Genomic DNA, 22786 nt, shown 5'->3' on the forward strand with positions numbered 1-22786 from the left:
CAACTCCTGATTTCGGCTCAGGTCATGATCTCAAGGTTTGTGAGATCGAGCCCTGAGTTAGGCTCTGCACTGACAGTGGCAGAGCCTGCTTAGGACACTCTCTCTCTCTCCTTCTCTCTCTGTCCCTCCCCTGTTCTCTCTCTCTCAAAATAAATATATAAACATTAAAAAAAACAGACTTCTAGAGATGGAAGAGGGGCAGTAGGCAGCAATTCAAATTCAGGATTTAAAGGGGCACCTGGGTGGCTCAGTCGGTTAAGCATCCAACTTTGGTTCAGGTCATGAAATCATAGGTTCGTGAGTTCAAGCCCCATATCAGGCTCTGTGCTGACAGCTTGGAGCCTGGAGCCTGTTTCAGATTCTGTATCTCCCTCTCTCTCCACCCCTCCTCCATTCGAGCATTCTCTCTCCTTCTCTCGCTCGCTCAAAGATAAACATTAAAAAAGGTGTTTTTAAAACACATTAAAAAAAAAATTCAAACTTTAAGGATACTGACTCTTGAATATCTACCCTCACTCATTCAACAAATGCTTATCTGATACATCCTATGTGCCAGGCACTACGATAGGTACTAGAGGTATGACAGTGAAGAGACCTGTCTTCATGGAGCTACAGTCTAATGAGGGAGACAAAATTTAACAGATTAAACAAATACACAACATTTAGCAAATAGGTATCTCATTATGGACTATGACAAGTGCAATAAAAAAACAATACAGGGAGCTTATAATCATCTCTTTCCCCTATTCCTAACACCAACTTGAAAACAGGATAAGGCTTCCTGTATTACAAAGAACAGTTCTTTTTTTTTTTTTTTTTTTTTTTTAAAAAAAGAACAGTTCTTATAAGAAAAAATATTCAGAATTCAAATTATGTAAACTTACAGCTTCTCTGCCAATGAGTGGATAAAAGGGGGTACCAAAAAGTTTCCTTCCATTGATAAATGCCTTCATGATAAAATTGGTCACTATTGAAAAAAGAAGAAAATAATAAAGATGCAGACCTTAATGTATAAGACAGCTTTAAAAACAGGAGATTTCTATATTTCAAACTTACTTTTCCTAGAAACTCCAGCACCAAGGTTATGATTCAAGTCAAAAGGATCTAGAAAAGAAATATTTATTTTTTAATTAAAAATTATGTTCACTATAACATAAACTTAGGAGCCATAACTAGAGTCTAATACTATATAACTCAGACCATTCAAATCAGCAAATTATTCTTTTAAAAATTATAGATTAAAAGAGGAAGAATCTTCCAAATTCTAATGTGTTTTAGTTCTCCCCTCAATTTCCTTCCCAAATGAAACTCTAGCTTTTTGTTTTGTTTTATTTTGTTCCTCAGGTAATATCAGTTAAATGATTACCTTCAATTGCAATGCATTTGGATGTCCACTGCTTCTCAAAAGTTGTCAACAGCTTTTTCTGCCGAATGCTAATTACATATTCCTTGAAATCAAACTCTTCAGTATAGAAGCGAAGCAGTCCCAACCAAAGCTCTCCTAACGTTTCTGTATTCTTTCCAAGTGAAGGTAAACGCTTTTTCTATAAGTGAGAACAAAGAGAGAGAGATGTCAATACCTACCCAAAATATGGACCCCAAGTAAAATTATTAAATTATTCAAATCCTAACATGTATCAGTGAGCATTCTGTAACATAAAGGTTATGAAAAAATTACCAGCTCTTCTGTTTTATCAAAGAAAAATGCATTCCATCCATCAACCATTCGCTGTGGAATCTGTTTTCCATCAAAGATCTGCAAAAACAATTTTATTTTCAGATTTCAAGTCATCCAACCCAAAAGCCTAAGTATTCTCAAATCATTTCAGAATGTAGCTATAAAAGACACATTGAAATACTTCTTCCAAAAGGAACATGTCAGGATAGTATAATTTGATGCCAAGTTATTAATGAATAAAATGTATCTGGAAGGTCAAAGCGTGAGACTCTCCAAATTGACACATTTGATGTTATCTATTTGGCCTGTCCAAACACATCCAGCCGAAAAATAAGGAAGTAAAACTAAAGAAAAAAACAATGAAAACCGAATTTTCATCAAAGGATCATAGATGCAGAAACACATATTGATATGTACACCCAAAAGAAATCAATGGAACTGATTGTTTTGGGGAAGGGGTCTAGTACTTTTAATCAGTTATCTGTGTCAGATGAAGCTGAAAAGTCCCTGGACATTGATTTCTTTAGAGAGAAAATTAGGTAGATTTCCCTGACATCTTCATAAAAATTGTAAAATCTTCATGATAAAAAAAATTTTTTTATGTTTATTTATTTCTGAGACAGAAAGAAACAGAGCATGAGTGGGGGGAGGGACAGAGACAGAGGGAGACACAGAATCCGAAGCAGGCTCCAGGCTCTGAGCTGTCAGCACAGAGCCCAATGTGGGGTTTGAACCCACAAACCACAAGATCATGACCTGAGCCTAAGTCGGACGCCCAACTGACTGAGCCACCCAGGTGCCCCTGATATTTTTTTTAAACATGTTTTTTTTTAAGGCTTTATTTTATTTTTGAGACAGACAGAGATAGCACAAGTAGGGGAGGGGCAGAGACAGAGAGGGAGACAGAGAATCCCAAACAGGCTCCACACTGCCAGCACAGAGCCTGATGCAGCGCTTGAACTCACAAACTGTGAGATCATGACCTGAGCTGAAACAAAGGGTCCAACACTTAACTGACTGAGCCACCCATGTACCCACAAAAGCTTCATGATTAATTATGCATAATAATTCACTGTTCCGACCAAGGAGAGGAAGGGGGTGGTGAGTAATGCTACTTTACTAGAAGAAAAGTATCCCATGAGATTTTTTTTTTTTAAAAAGATGCAATAAAGTAGAAAGTTGCAACAGGTTCACAGTCAGCAGACTTCATTTCTAGTCTTAGTCCTGCCAAGTAGTGATTCCGGATAAGACAATTATCCTCTTAAACCCTTAGGTATTCTCAATGAAAATGAGATATTAGATTAATTAGGTCAGTTGTTTCCTTTTTTCTTTTCCTCTTAAGCTGTAGAAACTTCTCCTAAAATGCAACCTTCCTGGAAGCTTAATAGGTAAAACAGATAAAAAGCAGAGGTACTCTGATAGAAGCCTGAGTACAGGAAACATACCCCATTTTTCCTTATCTCACTTCTCACATGTACACTAATGAGTCCCCAGAGCTTACCAGAAAATACTTCAAAACCATCAGATAAGGTGGTCCTCCCTCATCACCCCTTCCATTTTAGATGGTACAGTGATTTACAAAATTAACATGTCTGGCCCATCTAATCTCACTCTCAGCTTTATGTTCCTTGTAGGCAAAAACTGTAACTTTCCACTGGAGCCAAAATTCCTACCTCATCACAGCCTGCCATATAGAGAATACTTAATACATGTTTGTTGAATGAATATATTTACTCTGAAAGCATGTTCATAAAGTGATCAAGTTTCCAGAAACTTAAGCTAATAAGTTGCTTTTTATTTATATGTAACTTAAATACAGTTACCACTTATCTACCATAAATTCTGACACTTCATAAAACAAACAACGGAGAGCCTGGCAATTACAGATATTGATATCTAAAACAAAAGATATGGGATCTTGCCCTGAAAAAAGAAATGAAGGCTTCAAAGGAGCCAAAGTGTAATATTTTACCCTTATAGATTATTTTACCCTTATGGATACTATTATAGATATTACATGGAAAATAATACAAGCTATCACTTTAGACCTTGATTCTTTTTGATATAATTCTTATTTCTGAGTAACCACTGTGATCCAAACTCAACTATGGTGGCTGATTAACACAGGAAGTGGACCCTGGGGAGTGGGCCTTGGAAGGTGTTTAATCACTGATTTGCCAATTTTTTTTTATGAGCTCTCATATTTCATTTTCTAACTTTCCACTCTTTCAGCCCTTAGAAAAAGCATTAATTCTATCCTCCCTTTCTCTTACACACGCACACACTTACTCTTTCCATTTCTCTCTTCTCTTTCTCTCTCTCAACACCATCATTTTCTTCAGTACTCCCTCTAAAACTCCATGACACATCTCAATCATATTTGTACAAGGAGTGACCCTGTATGTTTTCCATATTTACTTTTATATTTAATTGTAGTATTTTAGTATCTACTGCTATATTTTTGTTTGAGAGAGAGAGAGAGAGAGAGAGAGAGAGAGAGAACGAGAGAACGAGAGAACGAGCAGGGAAGGGGTAGAGAAAGAGGGAGACACAGATTCCAAAGCAGGTTCCAGGCTCTGAGCTGCCAGCACAGAGCCCGACGTGGGGATTCAAACTCACCGGCCATGAGATCATGACCTGAGCCAAAGTCGGATGCTTAACCAACTGAGCCACCCAGGTGCCCCTCTACTGCTATATTTAAATTGCAACTTTTTTACACATAACATAATGATATGTTATGTGTACACATAACAAATACACATAACAAATGATTATGATATAAATTTTATAAGTGTACAGTTCAGTGGCATTAAGCACACTCACATTGTTGTACACCATCACCATCATCCATCCACAGAATTCTTTTCATGAAACACTGAAAAGAAATGAAACACTGAAACTATTAAACAATAATTCCCTCTTTCTCTCCTAGCCCCTGAAAACCACCATTCCACTTTCCATCTCTTTGGATTTGACTACCTCACATAAGTGGAATCACACAATATTTCTCCAACTGTTTTATCTTACTTAACATACTGCCCTCAAGATTCATCCATTCAATGGCAATTTTTAAGCTGATATAAGCTAAGAAAACATAGTGGTTCATAGTATCAAGTGTGAAAACACTCCCTAATTCTTTTTTAGCATTTTTATACGAAAATGTACTTTACTTACGATGATTTTCTAGAATACAGCAAAACCATTCTCTTAGGAAAGCTCCTTTTGACCTACATAACTTTGTACTGTTAACCATGAAAAATACACTTAGCAGAACATTACTTATACCCAGTCACTTCAAGTCTAGGTTCAATTACAAATGGAGTCAAAGATCATCATCTTCATTAAACATATCCTTACCCTTAAAAGTTGATCGATGCCAATGACCAATACTTAAATGATGCCAAGAATGGACAATGGGGTCCCATATGACAAGCAAAAATGCCAGAAGCAAAATCCATATATCATCAGTTCATATGTATCACAAAGCCCCCCACAATCAGAGCTCATTATGATGGAAAACATTCCATGGACTGCCTCTCATTTCATCAAGCACTGTTATGCAGATAATGGGAGAGTTCTTGAAGTTGGCTACTATAGTCCTGACTACATTTTCCCAGTAATAATATTTAAAAATCATTAAAAAAAATGATGATGATGATAATAAAACATTTAGCATGTTAAAACATTTAGCACCCACTATATGCAAAAGCATCCGATTTCTCTGTACCTTATATCAATACTGAAATAATACTACTACATTATTACTGTTGATGAAACTCAGACTAGTGGCCGTTAGGCAACTTTTTGAAAGCCACAATGTCAGAATTAGGATTCAGATCAGGTATCTCTGGCTCCAAAATCATGCGCCTGCTCTTTCCATTATATAGTGCTACCTTAGTGGTATCTCATTCATGGGTAATGTAATTACAGAACATAGACAAACTACCATGAAAACAAATTTTGTGTTCCATTTTAGTCATGGTATTCTGTCAAAGTCATAGCAAATCATAGTAAATGGCTGCTATGGTATTCCTGGGCAATAATGCATTTAAGATCCCCAAATTTAAAGCCGTTAACAATGGACTAATACAGAGAATGATCTTGGCCTTGTCAGGCCTCATTAATTCATGATAAATTTTAAGCATCCTACTGTGAACAACCTTGTCAAAAACGACATCATTCAACATAGATTAAGCAACTTAAAATTTTCTGCCAAGAAAGGATATTTGAAATTTTTGATTCCTTTCCATTGTTATCTTAAAAAGGGGCAAGGAAATGCTGCTATAAGCACATGACATTCATTAGAACTTTTTAAAATTTACTAGGGCGATCTGACATTCACCATTTGGCTTGCTTATTGTGTGATTTTCTTTTCTGCCATGACTATCGGTTTATGTGAAGTCAGAATATGTGAACTGCCAAGCAATTCTGATTCTTCTCTTTATGTGAAAATAAACACTTTCCTAAAAAATTAGAACTGGATTCTCCCTAATGCTTGCAAATACACATTGTGCCAAGAGTGAGGAGGAAAAGACAGATGATTAAGAAATCCCTTAAATCTATAACAGAGTATAAATTGGCTACAAAAAGAGAATCCTTAAGTCACCAAATCTGAATGAAAAGGAGTACAATCTGTTTCTTCTGATGTACACTCTTACACTTACTGCAATTAATGTACCCTTACAGAGATGAGGAAGAATTTCCTTGGGTTTTCTCTCAACAAAAATTCACAAAGTTGACCAAAGTATATACCAAACCTCATTGCCAGGCAGGGGAAGGGAGAATACTATGGAGAGAAGAAACTTTATATTTGCATCTGAGATGATATAATGTATGAGTTCATCGATGGCTACAAGACTTCCATAATCATCTGCAATACTCTAATACTGTGAAATACAAAACTGTTGCAAAAGATATTTAATAGTTCTGTTCATCTATTATTCTTTTGGTAGTCTATATTCTCCCATAATGAATTTTGCAAAAAAGTTCATTATATGATTATAACATTAAAGGAAGAAGAAAACTCAGAATTGTCCATGCTGGAAAAATTCCTTCATGATCTCATAAACTACACAAGATCTACTATGTGTAGATCAATTTTCACAAGAAACTCCTTTACACTTTAAAAACCTACCTCTTGTAGAACTGGGATAACAGGTGGTTTTCTCTGCTGCAGAAAGTACAGCACCATAAGGATATAAGCATATGAAGATAAACTTCCCCTGGAAGCATCTCCAATGTCACATCGCTAAAGAAACAGAAATATTATTGAAAATAAAACTTCAGAATCTTATTCCATGCAGGAGTACTGACTACATGAAGACGCTATTTTTTTAACCCGTCAAAATGTCAAATATCCAAAAGTTGACAACAAACTATTATGAGGATGGGCAAACAGGCACTCTCGTACATTACAGATGGCAGTATAAATTAGCATAAAATCTATGAAGAATAATTTGGCTATATCAAAATTACAAAAGTATATCCTACTTAACCTAGCAATTCTGTTCTAAGAATTTATCCTGCAAAAACACCAAAAAACATGTGAAATAACTTAAAAAATTTTTTTTATTATAGCACTATTTTAACAGCAAAAAAATAGAAACAAGACTCATCAGTGGGGCACAGGTTTTAAAAAACTGATGACTACACTATGGAACAGGGTGTCACCATTAAAAAAGAACAAAGAAGAAAAAAAGGAACAAAAAAGCTCTAGTATACTAATAGAAAATAATTTCTATCTATTATTCAGTGAGAAAAGCAAAATACAAAACAATGTTTTCAGTATATTTATACCTGTAATAAAAAGGAGATAAGAAATTTATGTATTTGCTTATACTGACATATTTCTGGGAAGGCACAGAGGAACTTTTGCTAGGAGACAGGTGTGGACAAGAGATTTTCCAGCAGAAATCCCTTTAGACCTTTTAAATTCAAAACCACATGAATAAGTTGACTATTCAAAACAAAATTTTTTTTTTTAATTTTTTTTTCAACGTTTTTTATTTATTTTTGGGACAGAGAGAGACAGAGCATGAACAGGGGAGGGGCAGAGAGAGAGGGAGACACAGAATCGGAAACAGGCTCCAGGCTCCGAGCCATCAGCCCAGAGCCTGATGCGGGGCTCGAACTCACAGACCGCGAGATCGTGACCTGGCTGAAGTCGGACGCTTAACCGACTGCGCCACCCAGGCGCCCCTCAAAACAAAATTTTTAATTGAAAAATATCATGAAAGAATCCTCAGAGACTTCCACTAAGACTTTAGCTGACATATAAAGGGAGAGGAATGATTTCTGATATGAAACACTTTTAAGTTTCATTGCCACAACTCCACAAGAGTACAGACCCATCACGCTAAAATTACTTTTTTTAAATTTTAACTTGTTTTATTTTTTATTTTTTAAAATTTACATCCAAGTTATTTAGCATATAGTGCAACAATGATTTCAGGAGTAGATTCCTTAGTGCCCCTTACCCATTTAGCCCATCCCCCCCTCCCACAACCTCTCCCATAACCCTCAGTTTGTTCTCCATATTTATGAGTCTCTTCTGTTTTGTCCCTCCCTGTTTTTATATTTTTGTTTCCCTTCCCTTATGTTCATCTATTTTGTCTCTTAAAGTCCTCATATGATTGAAGTCATATGACTTTTGTCTTTCTCTGACTAATTTCACTTAGCATAATACCCTCCAGTTCCATCCATGTAGTTGCAAATGGTCATGCTAAAATTATTCTGTGAGGTGAATCCAGAAGTAGCCATATCAAATACGATTTGAGAATGTGTCTGAATGCCATTCTTTTCTTTTTTTAAAATTGTTTTAAATGTTTATTTATTTTTGAGAGAGAAAGAGTGCCAGCAGAGGAGGGGCAGAGAGAGAGGGAGGCACAGAATCTGAAGCAGACTCCAGGCTCTGAACTATCTGCACAGAGCCCGATGTGGGGCTCAAACACACAAACTGTGAGATCATGACCTGAGCCGAAGTCAGATGCTTAACTAAGCCACCCAGGCATTCCATCATTCTTTTCTAAGATGACCTCTGTCCACAGACATGCTAAAGGAATATCTAAACAAATATGTCTTCCTGCTGGAAGAGTGGATTTTACTAAATGAAAATGTGACCAACTCACTCCACTACTAGAAGTCTTCCACCAACACATTCACAAAATTAACTGTTTACTGAATAGCTACCACAAAGCAGGTACGCTAAACTGGGGATACAGGTCTCCATCTTCATAGAGTTTACACTCTTAGTGAAAAACAAGAAAACAGAATTCAGTTTATAAGTGTTATAACAGAAGAAACACAGCATTTTATTGTTTTGTTTTCTTAGAAAACTTTATGACTAGACCCAAATCTCAGATTTCCTAACTCAGAGATTCTTACCTAACTCAGTATGATATGCCAACTCCCAGACCTGGGGCTGAAAATCTTTACTCCACTGAGAAATTTACGAAAGTGTTGCACATAGGAATAAAGCACACACAGGAAAAAACTAAGAAGACTCACCCTACTCTAACAGGTATAAATTTAAACCATTTAATAGAGTGCTTCCCTTTAAAAGCTCAGATAAGTAATGAGGCACCTGAGTGGCTCTGTTGGTTGGGCATCCAACTCTTGATTTCAGCTTAGGTCATGATCTCAGTCATGAATTCGAGCCCTGCATCTGGCTCTGTGCTGACAGTGTGAAGCCTGCTTGGGATTCTCTCTTCTTCTCTGTCCCTACCTTGCTACACACAAGTGTCAGCACGTGCACATGCCCTCTCTCTCTCAAAACAAATAAACAGGGGCATCTGGGTGCTCAGTTGGTTAAGCATCCACCTCTTGATTTTGGCTCAGGTCATGAATTCATGGTTTGTGGAACTGAGCCCCACATTGGGCTCTGCATTACACGGACACCATGGAGCCTGCTTGGGATTCTCTCTCTCCCTCTCTCTGCCCCTCCCCCACTCACTCACACTCTCTTAAACAAAATAAAAAAATAAGCTTTAAAAACAAGTACACATTAAAAATAATAATAAAATAAAAGCTCAGCCAAGTAAAACTGAGAAGATGTTTGCCACAAGTCTGACATCCATATATATCATCTTAACTATCATGAGTATTATAACAAAGCAGATCATTAACTATTTAATAAATACCTTTGCAAACACTTTCATAGTATATCCCAAGTATTGTACTCTAGGATCAATAGCTGCATAAGTAGCTAGCATTCTTGTGTTATGTTGAGCCTGAAAAATAATTACATATTGGAAAGCATTTCAAATTTATTAAAATTAAACTCAGAAATCAGATAAAAAGATATAATACAATCCAAATAAAATATATAATTGTAAAACTTAAAACACCTATAAATGAATCAAAAACTAATCTTCAATGTGAAGGAAATATCAAGACGATTCATAAAAATATTTTTGTCTTAAAATACATTTGAAACATCTAAACATAAATGGTCAGTGATCTGTAAACTTTTAAAATAACAAATACCTGGGTCTATACAGAAAGAGAAACTCACCAATGTATTATACAAACTGATATCGCCTTCTAAACCACTTCGTCTATGTTCAAATTTTACTATAGGCACTTTGGCAGTAGTTATAGGCAAAATGTTCCTTAAACCTGATTTAAGACAAACACAAAAATTTCATTAAGTTAAATAATTTTCATAAAGATAAAAAATATTTTGTTGTTTTAAAGCTATAATTTAAATTCATACCTGGATGTCTCTTAAGAATTTTTGCCAAATTTTCAATTATTTCCTTACAGTTTAATTTCTAAAAAACAAAAGAAACAAATAATAAAGTTTGTCTAACTCAATTTGGCCTTGTGCAAATTCTACTGTAATGAAGCATTTAATACTAGCATTTCAAATCTCCAGCTAGCTATAAGCTCTACTTATATATATGTAAGGGTACACAAATATACCCTTGCTACTCAAAGTATGTGGTCTATAGACCTGCAGTATCAGCATCGTCTGGAAACTTGACAGAAAGACAGAATCTCAGGCCCCACCCCAATCTAGTGAATCATAATCTGCATTTTAACAAGATTCCCAGGTAATTCACATCCACATTAAAGTGTGAGAAGCACAAAGACAAGAGAATACTGTTTTCAAATATGTGAATATGTAACTAAGGATGGATATGGTGAATGTAAAACAGTACAGTGATTAAGAACATAGGCTCTGAATTTAGACAAACAATCTTCAACTAAGTATTAACTAGCTGTGTGACTGTGAATCCTTAACCCTCGGAGCCTAATACTATAAAATCAAGATAATGAGAAATGTCTACCCTACCAAGTAGTTGGAAGAATTACACGAGACATGTATGAAAGCATTCAGCAGCATGCTTGGAACAAAATAAGCACTTTAAGTCTGTGAGCTATTATTATTATTATTATTATTATTACTATGTTGATGAGGAAAAGAAAAGTAATCCAATTATTACACAATCTACTTTTTCAAGAAAATTCTTACCCCCACAAATTGAAATATATTGATTTTTTTAAAACCAGGGACAGCAGAGTTGAAATGTGACAATAACCGTGATACAAGGAATAGGGAGATAATGGTATTATAAATTAAATGGATTAAGTTGAATGGTATATACATCAGTGCCCACACTTTCTACTGAAATCACTTTTGTTTATCCCTAACGTGCTCTTTTTAGCTATAAGAGACCAGAAACTATTACAACTTAACCTGAGGATTTCAAGGGAACCTTTAGTTACTAATTAACACATAATAAAATAAGAGATAATTTTTCTCTTTATTATGTAAGGATATAATTTATGCTAAATTATAAGTTTCAACTATGGCTCATCTAGAAGCAAATTTAATCTTTTTTATTGTTTCAACTTTCCAATGTTAATGGCACAGATTATATATATAACAGACAAACCCTTAGTGACTAGAGTCTGATTATTAAATTTTACATAGAAGGTATCTAAACCCTAACCTCTTCCCTGGGTAAAATCATTTCCTACTCCCTCAATTCTTGCTCTTCAAAATGGAGAGGGGAAGCCTACTTCCAAGTAGATGGCACCGAGCAGAAGTTAGTTAAGGAGAACTAAAACATTTACAACTTTTCCATTTTTTAAAGAATAAGATATTAAGGAGCACCTGGGTGGCTCAACTGGTTAAGCATCAACTTCTTATTTCAGCTCAGGTCATGATCTCACAGTCATGAGACGGAGCCCTGCATCAGCCTCTGCACTGGGCATGGAGCCTGCTTAAGAATCTCTCTCTCCCTTTCCTTCTTGCCCCTCCCCTACTCACATGCACACAAATGCACGTTCTCTCTCTCTCCCTAAAAAGAATTAACTAATTAAAAGGAAAAAAAAGAATAAGATGTTAATACTAGAAGCAGTTTCTAAGGGCCAGAAATAAGGATCAACCAGACATGTTTACTCTGCCATCTTTACTATGGTTCTGCCATCTTTACTCTGATTCTAACAATTTAAAAGCCACCTTTTGAAAAAATTTTCAGAAACCCACAGTACATGATTCTGAATTCTTTTATAATAACACTCTATACTGACACCACTACAGATGCCAGAAGCTTGGCCACACCCCAATCTTGCAAGCAGTCCCTGATCTTGAAACATAAATTCCAACAGCTATGTTCCTAAAGGAATGAGCAACTATAGGGATCCCCTCCTTTTTAGTGGCTGCTAGGAAGGCCTGGGATACTTCCCTGTCCAATCAGTCCCTTTCTTTAGTGGAGCTTGGACAATCTTGTTCCCACTACTGAAGGCTGATACACGAAGAAAGAAAGCACAAGTACCCACTCTCACTGCTGAGACTGCTCTGGGGGAAGGTCTGCTCCTGGCATCTCACAGTGAAATTCCAAAAGTAGTGATTAGGTTCTACAGTACTATTAGTACTAAATTTCAGCTACATTATGGGTTAAATAAATTACAGAGAAGCAGTGAGATACAATGGAAAGAGCATGAACTGTGGAGTCAGACAGACCTGGGTACGAATCCCGGCTCGAACATTTACTAGCTGTGTGAACTTGGGCAAGTCAGTATATCTCTCAAAGCCTCAGTTTCCTCATCTGTAAAATGGGGGAAATTATCTACCTCGAAGGTGGTTTTAAGAATGAAATGAGGCCTCAATAACTGTTAGTTCCCCTTCCCACCCAAAATGCGTTTCTTTACTAAAAGCTATCCTAGAATGCAACATTTATAATAATGCTTTATGGAAAAAAATGTCTTCTAATTGCTCAAAAATTCTAATTAACTTGTACAATACAACCTACTTATAAATTAGATGCCCACCTTTATTTTCTATCTTTAGTGATACAAAGATATCACTTAACGGAAGAGATATGAAAAGACAGAAAGTGAGATCAATGTTCACTCGTAGTGTAGCACCAGCTTCCCATTGGTTCTAATGGAAAAAACTACAACTCTATGGTATATTAACTTTTCCCAAAAATTCAATACAAAGCACTTTTAACTCAGTGACATTGTTTTCATGATATAAAATTATTGAAACAGTAAATTTACTTAGAGATTTGAATGTCTTCTAAAATGATAGTGCTAAATGCTTTTACATTTCAAATACTACAATTGCTGATATATTTACACAAAGAATGGTACCATATATTTTTATCAATACTACATACATAATTTCAAATATATTCACCACTGGAAGAAAATAAACTTCCACATCCCTTTCCAGACACTAGCTCTTACCTCTGCATTTTCATGGCCTTCCAGGGTCATACAAATATCCAGATCACTATCACGAAATCCAAATCCATTCTTAGAAGAGCCAAATAAGCACAATCTGGCCTTTTCTAAGTAAAGGAAAACAAAAGTCAAAAGTTTTATAATTCGTAGGAAAGAGAAGTCTTTTATTACCTACTAATGGACTAACACAAGATGCTCTTGTCCACTTTGACAGCTTAAATTACCTTCCATTGCCAGATATACTGAGAAATTCCAAAACATTCATCTAAAGCCCAGATCTTTTGCCCAAGTTCCCACAACCCATGTTTCTAACTGCTGTTTACATTTTTCTACAGACATCATAAATTCAACAAGTCAAAACTAAACCTTCAACTTTACCTCAAACCTACTATTGCGCCTATAATCCCTATTCTCAGCAAATAGTATTTTTATCTACCCAACTGCCCACATCAGAAATATATGTGTTATTCTTAATACCACTCTCTCTCAGCTTCTACATCCAAACAATCACCAAGTCCATTAGCTGCTTTCAATGTAACTAACTCATAAATTCATCACTTTTCTTCATTCTCCACAACACTACCAATAGTAAAGTTTAATATTTAGAGATTTACCTCCTAGAAATTAGTAAACTAGTTTTTTCAGGGCACAATTCAAGTAGTTTTACAAATATCACCTAAGTACATAGAATTAATTCTCCTCCCAAAGTGAGTGATTAATCCATTTGATATAAATTATGATGGGATTATCCTTTCATATTTAGTGTCAGCCAGTAACAGCTACCACTTCAAACAAGCTGTACCTTAACTGGATTGGATATCTTTCCATATTAATTCCTGTAGATTACACAGTTAAAAAACAAATTCTACATTTTCAAAACCTAATCGTCCAATTCAGTTCTGATGTCCAACTTGAAATTTCAATGGCAACTGAGAGACGTGAAAGAAGCTATGTTCATCAGCAAATAAAAATGTGCATAAGCTAAATATAACAGACTTAGATTTGATCAGGACTGTATATACTAGCAAATATAATGGAAAATGTAATCTTATATAACAGATCTTTCATAATATACATTCATTCCATTATAAATCAACTCTATCATTTCCTAAAATATTTGGCCACAAAACTCTCGATTCTTCATCCCCATGCCCAAAACCTATTCCTTCTCCTATTTTTGCCATCTCAGTTAAACAGTACCACCCAACTACTCAGGTAAAAGCTTTGAAACTGTCCTTGACACCTTTTTTTTCCTTCGTATCTAACATGTAAGGCTTCAGCAAGTCTTATTAGTTCTACATTCAAAATATGTCCTAAATTTGACCCCCTTTCATTGACTCTTTCAGATGTTATTATGTCTCATCTGAATGTATACAACAGCTTTCTAAATGTTCCACTTGCTTCTATTCTTATGGACCCATACTCTATTCTCTCAGATCATACCACTTAAGTGTTAAAACCTTCCAGAAGCTTCTCATTAGACACTCAAAATTCAAAGTCCTTCTACCAACATCTATAAGGCCCTAATGACTCAATCTCTAGACTACGTCTCAGACCTCATCTTTCTATTACAGTCTACCTCACAACTCCACTCCAGACACACTGACTTCCTGCATGGCCTTCAAGCATACCAAACATAATTCAACCTTGGAGTATTTGTACTTGCTACTCTTTCTCTCTAGAATGTTCTCTCCTTAGACATTCATATAACTTGCTCCCTCATATTATTCATGGCTCTCTTCAAATGTGACTTTATCAGAGAACTACCATAATAGTAGAGAGAACTACTCCATCACTATCCTTTCAACTCCTGTACTTCAATAGCATTTATTATTTCCTGATATTAAATTGTATACCTGTTTGTTAGTTGACTCTGTCTACTCCTCTTAATATAAGTTTTATGAAAGCAGGTTTCACCTTTTGTATTGGTACTATATTCCCAGCACCTGTTTTAGTACCTAACCATAACATTCAATGAACACTTTTAAAATAAACGAAACTCTGATTGGGTGGCTATAACAAAAACAATCAATTTTTAACATATGACATACCATCATATTCTTTTTGAATAAACTTTTCCAAGCCAATTAAAATTTGCTCCCTGTTGTGTTGTTCAGAAAAGGGTGGTGATAACTCATCTAAAAAAAGAAAAAGGAAAAAAGTAAGGAAAATAGAATCTGAAAAAGTCAGCAATTTTTTATCCTAAACTCTTTACTTAAAATTTCATTATTTGTGGGGCGCCTGGGTGGCTCAGTCAGTTAAGCGTCTGACTTCGGCTCATCATGATCTCATGGTCTGTGGGTTCGAGCCCCGCATCGGGCTCTGTGTTGACAGCTCAGAGCATGTAGCCTGCTTCAGATTCTGTGACTCCCTCTCTCTCTCTGCCCCTGCCCTGCTCATGCTCACTCACTTGCTCTCTCTCAAAAATAAACAAAACATTAAAAAAAATTTTTTTAAATTTCATTATTTGTTAACTTCTCTGACTTTAAAATCGTAAATATTACTAGGGAAGGAAGGGGCAGAGGGAGAACAGAAAAATATTTTTTATAGGTCTATGTACATTTCACATGATCATTTCTCTATGAAATATCTGCAAAATATACTTACTTCTACAAATTATTTAATATTGTTTTCTGCAGACATTCTGCTCGCTCCCAAAAAATGCTTGTTTTTCCTACCTGTTAAATCAATACTCATCTTGTTATGCGAGGTACCTGACCCATTCAAACCTAGCAGTTCCCTCAAATACATGGTCAAGATCTTTTCTATAAACTCCTTTGCCCAACCACAGCCTTCAATGACTTCTCCTTAAATTAATTTCCTTAGTTCTCCAAAGCACTTGCCAATTTGTACTAACCATTTAATTTTCTAGGTATTCCATTTATGTTCACATTATTTTTCCACATAAGACCAAATATTCTTAAGAGTACTCTTTTTCCGGGGCACCTGGGTGGCTCAGTCAGTTAAGCATCCGACTTCGGGTCAGGTCATGAACTCACAGCTTGTGGGTTCGAGCCCTGTGTCAGGCTCTGTGCTGACAGCTCGGAGCCTGGAGCCTGCTTCGGATTCTGTGTCTCCCTCTCTCTCTCTGTTCCTCCCCCGCTTGCACTCTGTCTCTCTCTCTCTCTCTCTCTCTCTCAAAAATAAATAAAGATTAAAAAAAAATTCAAATACCAATTAAAAAAAAAATAAAAAGAGTAATCGTTTTTCTTTTCTATCTCCTCCTCTAGACTCATCCCCAAGAGTTAATACAGTAATAGGAACAAAGGAGTAATTTACTATAATGATTTAAACTAATATTCAACTTTTGAAAAACAAATGTAGCATCTGTGGTTGCAAGCTGAATACAGGCATACCTCATTTTATTACACTTTGCTTTACTGCCCTTTGCAGATACTGTGATTTTCACAAAATGAAGTTCTGTGGCAACCCTACACTAAGAAATATCAAGCACCTTTTCTCCAACAGCACTTGCTCACTTCATGTCTGTGTCACATTTTGGTAATTCTCACGACATTTCTTTTTTTTTCTTTTTTTTTTGTTCCTATCTTTGTTTTTTTGTTTTTTACTTTTATTTTTTTTCAATATATGAAATTTATTGTCAGATTGGTTTCCATACAACACCCAGTGCTCATCCCAAAAGGTGCCCTCCTTAATACCCATCACCCACCTTCCCCTCCCTCCTACCCCCCATCAATCTCACAACATTTCAAACTTTTTCATTATTATATGTTATGATTACCTATGTTCAGTGACCTTTGATACTACCATTGTAATTGTCTTGAGGTGCCATAAACTGTACCCACATAAGATGACAAACTTAATAAATTTTGTGTGTGTTCTGGATGCTCCACTGACCACCCATTTCCCCCACCTCTCTCCCTCTCCTTAGGGCTCTCCATTTTCTGAGACAACATGCTACTGAAATTAGACCAGTCAATAACCTTATTATGGCCTCTAAGTGTTCAAATGAAAAAAAGTATCACATGTCTCTCACTTTAACTCAAAAGCTAGAAATAATAAAGCTTGTAAGGAAGGCATGTCAGAAGTCAAGATAGGCTGAGCGCTAGGCTCTTGCACCAAACAGCCAAGTTGTGAATACAAAGGAAAAGTTCTTGAAGGAAATTAAAAGTGGTACTCCAGTGAACACACGAATGATAAGAGAGTGAAACAGCCTTATTACTGACATGGAGAAAGTATAAGTGGGTCTGAATAGATCAAACCAGCCACAACATTCGCTTAAGCCAAAGCCTAATCCAGAGCAAGTTTCTAATTCTCTTCAATTCTATGAAGGCTGAGGTGAGGAAGCTGCAAAACAAAAAGCTTGAAGCTAGCAGAGGTTCACGAGGTTTAAGAAAAGCAGCAATTTGAACAAAATACAGCATCCTTTCTTGATAAAAACCCTCAAGAAAGTAGGGATAGAAGGAACATACCTCAACATCATAAAGGCCATATACGAAAGACTCACAGCTAATATCATCCTCAATGGGGAAAAACTGAGAGCTTTCCCCCTAAGGTCAGGAACACGACAGGGATGTCCACTCTCACCACTGTTGTTCAACATAGTGCTGGAAATCCTAGCCTCAGCAATCAGACAACAAAAAGAAATAAAAGGTATCCAAATCAGCAAGGAAGAAGTCAACTTTCACTCTCTGCAGATGACATGATACTCTACATGGAAAACCTGAAAGACTCCACCAAAAAACTGCTAAAACTGATACATGAATTCAGCAAAGTGGCAGGATATAAAATCAATTAACAGAAATCAATTGCATTTCTATACACCAATAATGAAGCAGCAAAAAAAGAGAAATCAAGGAATCGATCCCATTTACAATTGCACCAAAACCCATAAAATACCTAGGAATATACCTAACCAAAGAGGTAAAAGATATGTATGATGAAAACAATAGAAAGCTTATGAAAGAAACTGAAGATGACACAAAGAAATGGAAAAATATTCCATGCTCATGGATCAAAAGAATAAATATTGTTAAAATGTCAATACTACCCAAAGCAATCTACATATTCGATGCAATCCCCATCAAAATAACATCAGCATTCTTCACAGAGCTAGAACAAACAATTCTAAAATTTGTATGGAACCAACAAAAGGCCCTAAATGGCCAAAGTCCTGTTGAAAAAGAAAACCAAAGCTGGAGGCATCACAATTACAGACTTCAAGCTATATTACAAAGCTGTTATCATCAAGACAGTATGGTACTGGTGAAAAAACAGACACACAAATCAAGGAAATAATAGAGAACCCAGAAATGGGCCCACAAACGTATGGCCAACTAATCTTCAACAAAGCAGGAAAGAATAACCAATGGAAAAAAGATAACCTCTTCAGCAAATGGTGTTGGGAAAACTGGACAGTGACATGCAGGAGAATGAACTTACACCATACACAAAAACAAACTAAAAATGAACGAAAGACCTAAATGTAAGATAGGAAACCATCAAAATCCTAGAGGAGAAAACAGGCAACAACCCCTTTAACCTCGACCACAGCAACTTCTTACTAGGCATGTCTCTGGAAGCTAGGGAAACAAAAGCAAAAATGAACTATTGGGACCTCATCAAGTTTATAAAAACCTTCAACACAGCAAAAGAACATTCAACAAAACTAAAAGGCACCGACAGAATGGGAGAAGATAATTGCAAATGACTTCTCATATAAAGGGTTAGTATCCAAAATTTATAAAGAACTTATCAAACTCAACACCCAAAAACAAATAATCCAGTGAAGGAATGGGCAAAAGACATGAACACTTTTTCAAAGAAGACATCCAGATGGCTAACAGACACATGAAAAGATGTTCAATATCACTCATCATCAGGGAAACAGAAATCAAAACCACAATGAGATACCACCTCACACTTGTGAGAATGGCTAAAATTAACAATTCAGGAAACAAAAGATGTTGGCAAGGATGCGGAGAAAGGGGAACACTTTTATACTGTGGGTGGGAATGCAAACTAGTGCAACCACTCTGAAAAATAGTATGGAGGTTCCTCAAAAAATTAAAAATAAAGCTACCCTATGACCAAGCACCAGTAGGTGTTTATCCAAAAGATACAAAAATGCTGATTCAAAGGGCACAGACACCCCAATGTTTGTAGCAATACTATTAACGATAGCCAAATTATAGAAAAAGCGCCCAAATGTCCACTGACTGATGAATGGATAAAGATGTGCAGTGTGTATGTAAGTTTGGGTCAGTTTGTGGGGTCGAGCCCCACGTCAGGCTCTATGCTGACCTCTCAGAGCCTTGAGCTTGTTTTGGATTCTGTGTCTCCCTCCCTCTCTCCCCTCCCCCACTCATACACTCTCTCTCTCACTCTCTCTCTCTCTCTCTCTCTCTCTCTCTCTCTCAAAAATAAACATTAAAAAAAAGTGAAAACAAAAGAGATGAGTATAAGGGAAAGAAAAATAAGATAAAAACAGAGAGGGAGGCAAACCACAAGAGACTCCTAAACACAGAGAACAAACTGAGAGTCTCTGGAGGGGTGCTGGGTGGGGGGTAGGGGGGATGGGCTAAATAGGTGATGGGCATTAAGGAGGGCACTTGTTGGGATGAGCACTGGGTGTTACATATCTAAGTGATGAAGCATTAAATTCTACTCCTGAAACCATTATTATACTATACGTTACCTAACTTGGAGGTAAATAAAATTTTTTAAAAAGAGAAGAGAGGAAGCCATTTGAGTAACATAAAAGTGCAAGATGAAGCAACAAGTGATCCACTATATCTAGCTGAGATCATTAATGAAGGTGGCCACACTAAACAATGCAGACAAAACAGCCTTATAATGGAAGAAGATACCATCTAGGTACTTTCATAGCTAGGACTTTCATAGCTAGACAGGAAAAGTCAATGCCTGCCTTCAAAGCTTCAAGGGACAGGCTATCTTGTTAGGGGCTGATGTAGCTGGAGTCTTGAAGTTGGAACCAATGTTCATTTACCACTCTAAAAATCCTAGAGTTTAAGAATTATGTAATCTACTATGCTTGTGTTTTATAAATGAACAAAGCCTGGATGACAGCAAAACTGTTTGTAACATGATTTACTGAATATTTTAAGTCCACTGTTGAGACATAATGCAGAAAAAAAAAATTGCTTTCAACATGTTCCATTGACAATGCACCTGGGCACTCAAGAGCTCTAGCAGAGATCTATAGTAAGATTAATGTTTTCATGCCTGCTAAGCCAACATCCATTTATTCCACAATCCATAGATCAGGAGTCATTTAAACTTTCAAGTCTTATCATTTAAGAAATCCATTTTGTGGGGCACCTGGGTGGCTCAGTCATTTAAATGTCATGATATCGCAGTTTGTGAGTTCAGCACAGAGCTTGCATGGGATTTTCTCCCCACCCCACCCCCCACCCACCCCCGCCCCCCACCCCCGCCTCTGTGCCTCCCCTGCTCACTCTCTCTTTCTCTCAAAATAAATTTAAAAACTTAAAAAAAGAAATCCATTCTGTAAGTTTATAGCTGCCATAGTGATTCCTCTTTTAGAGCTGTACAAAATAAACTGAAAATCTTCTGGGAAAGGAATCACTATTCTAGACGCCATTAAGAGCATCTGTGATTCATGGGAAGAAATCAAAATAGAAACCTAAACAGGAGGAGTCTGAAAGAAGTTGATTCCAACCCTCATGGATGACTCTGAGGGGTTCAAGACTTCAGTGAAGGAAGTAACTAAAGATGTGGTGCAGAGAGCAAGAGAACTAGAATAAGAAATGGAGCCTGAAGATGTGACTGAATTGCTGCAATCTCATGATATAACTTGAATGGATGAGGAGCTGCTTCTAACGGAAGCGCAATAAAGTGGCTTACTGAGATAGATTCTCTGAACTCCTGAAGATGCTGCAAAGATTGTCGAAATGACAACAAAGGATTTAGAATATGACATAACTTTGTTGATAAAGTTGATAAACTTAAGTTGATAAAACTGACTCTAACTTTGAAAGAAGTTCTACTATGGATAAAACAGCTACCTAAGGGCACCTAGGTGGCTCAGTTGGCTAAGTGTCTGACTTTAGCTCAGGTCATGATCTCATGGTTCATGGGTTTGGGGCCCACATTGGGCTTTATATTGACAGCACAGAGCCTACTTGGGATTCTCTCTCTCCCTTGTCGCTCTCTGCCCCTCCCCCCACAAATAAACATTTTAAAAAATAGCTATCTAACAGCATCACATACTACAGAGAAATCATTCATAACAGGAAGAGTTAATGTAGCAAACTTCATTGCTGTCTTATTTTAGAAATTGTCATAGCCACCCTGATCAGTCAGCAGCCATTAACACTGAGACAAGACCCTCTACAAAAAGACTATGATTCACTGAAAGCTCAGATGATGGTTAGCATTTTTTAGCAACAAGGCATTTTTTAATCAAGGTATATACATTGTTCTTCTTTAGACACAATGCTATTGGACACTTAATAGATGACAGAGTAGTGTAAACATAACTTTTATATGCAGTGGGAAACAAAAAAATTCACTTAATTCACTTTACTGTGGTACTCACTTCATTGTGGTGGTCTGGAACCCAACCCACAATATCTCTGAGGTATACCTATAGCTGAATTACAGGTGATTTTTTTATTATTATTAAAGTGGTAAAACTATTCTGTATGACACCATAATGGTAAATACAGGATACAATGCACTTGTCAAAATCCATAGAACTTTGCAGTACAAAGAGTGAACTTTACAGTAGGCAAATTTTAAAAATATCGTCTAGGTGGTTGGGGACTAGGATGGAATGCAGGCTGTGACAAAAAGAATCTACATGTGTAAGACAATGTCACTCAAAGTGAAACACACACTTCACTGTAAGACTAAGGGCAAAAGGGACTATGCATAAGTACTATAGTTGATAAAAGTTATTTCCCATAGGGGTATTAGATAATAGTTCTGATAATGTTATACATGTGTACTTAAATGTAACAACTGAATAAATGGGTAGCAGATGATGGGGCCAGTTTTTTCACTGTTGGAGTGGGAAATTTACAGATAAGCAGAAAGAAGAGACTTGAATGAGCCATGTGGTAATGTATTCAAGTTGGAGACATCAGTACAAAAGTCATGTTTAACTTAATATAAGATGGTCACATATAGAAATTTTTATAGATACAAGCATATATTTAAGTTAGTGCATATACATAATTTTCTCACTCAGAGAGGGCCTAGAAGCAACAACAGCCCATAACAGCAAGCACGCTAGCATCCAGATCTTGGTTTCTAACACCATTCTCCAATAAAAGGAACCAAGGATCTTTGGAGACATATCTAATTCTAGGACTGGGGCAGAAAATATACATGATGAGCCTGGAGCATCTTGTAGTACCAGAAAGTAAGGAAGTGCTAAAAAAAAATAAATAAAAAATAAAACGA

The 22786-nt window shown here is 36.4% G+C and overlaps 1 protein-coding gene across 7 annotated transcripts in view; it reads right to left on the reverse strand.

Moving 5' to 3' along the window:
* The window catches only part of LOC125917855 (terminal uridylyltransferase 4), a 64373-nt gene that overhangs the window by 21989 nt on the left and 19598 nt on the right, over positions 1-22786 (reverse strand). For all 7 annotated transcript variants that reach the window (XM_049623952.1, XM_049623957.1, XM_049623954.1 and 4 more), the window contains 10 exons: positions 15427-15513; positions 13379-13482; positions 10392-10449; positions 10191-10294; positions 9817-9906; positions 6813-6926; positions 1679-1756; positions 1367-1544; positions 1057-1104; positions 885-967 (listed from right to left, as the gene is read on the reverse strand). In XM_049623952.1, coding sequence (XP_049479909.1) covers positions 885-967; positions 1057-1104; positions 1367-1544; positions 1679-1756; positions 6813-6926; positions 9817-9906; positions 10191-10294; positions 10392-10449; positions 13379-13482; positions 15427-15513 — 944 coding nt within the window. The remainder of the gene's footprint in view (positions 1-884; positions 968-1056; positions 1105-1366; positions 1545-1678; positions 1757-6812; positions 6927-9816; positions 9907-10190; positions 10295-10391; positions 10450-13378; positions 13483-15426; positions 15514-22786) is intronic.

Source organism: Panthera uncia, unplaced genomic scaffold, assembly GCF_023721935.1.
Source record: "Panthera uncia isolate 11264 unplaced genomic scaffold, Puncia_PCG_1.0 HiC_scaffold_259, whole genome shotgun sequence".
In the NCBI taxonomy this organism is placed as follows: domain Eukaryota; kingdom Metazoa; phylum Chordata; class Mammalia; order Carnivora; family Felidae; genus Panthera; species Panthera uncia.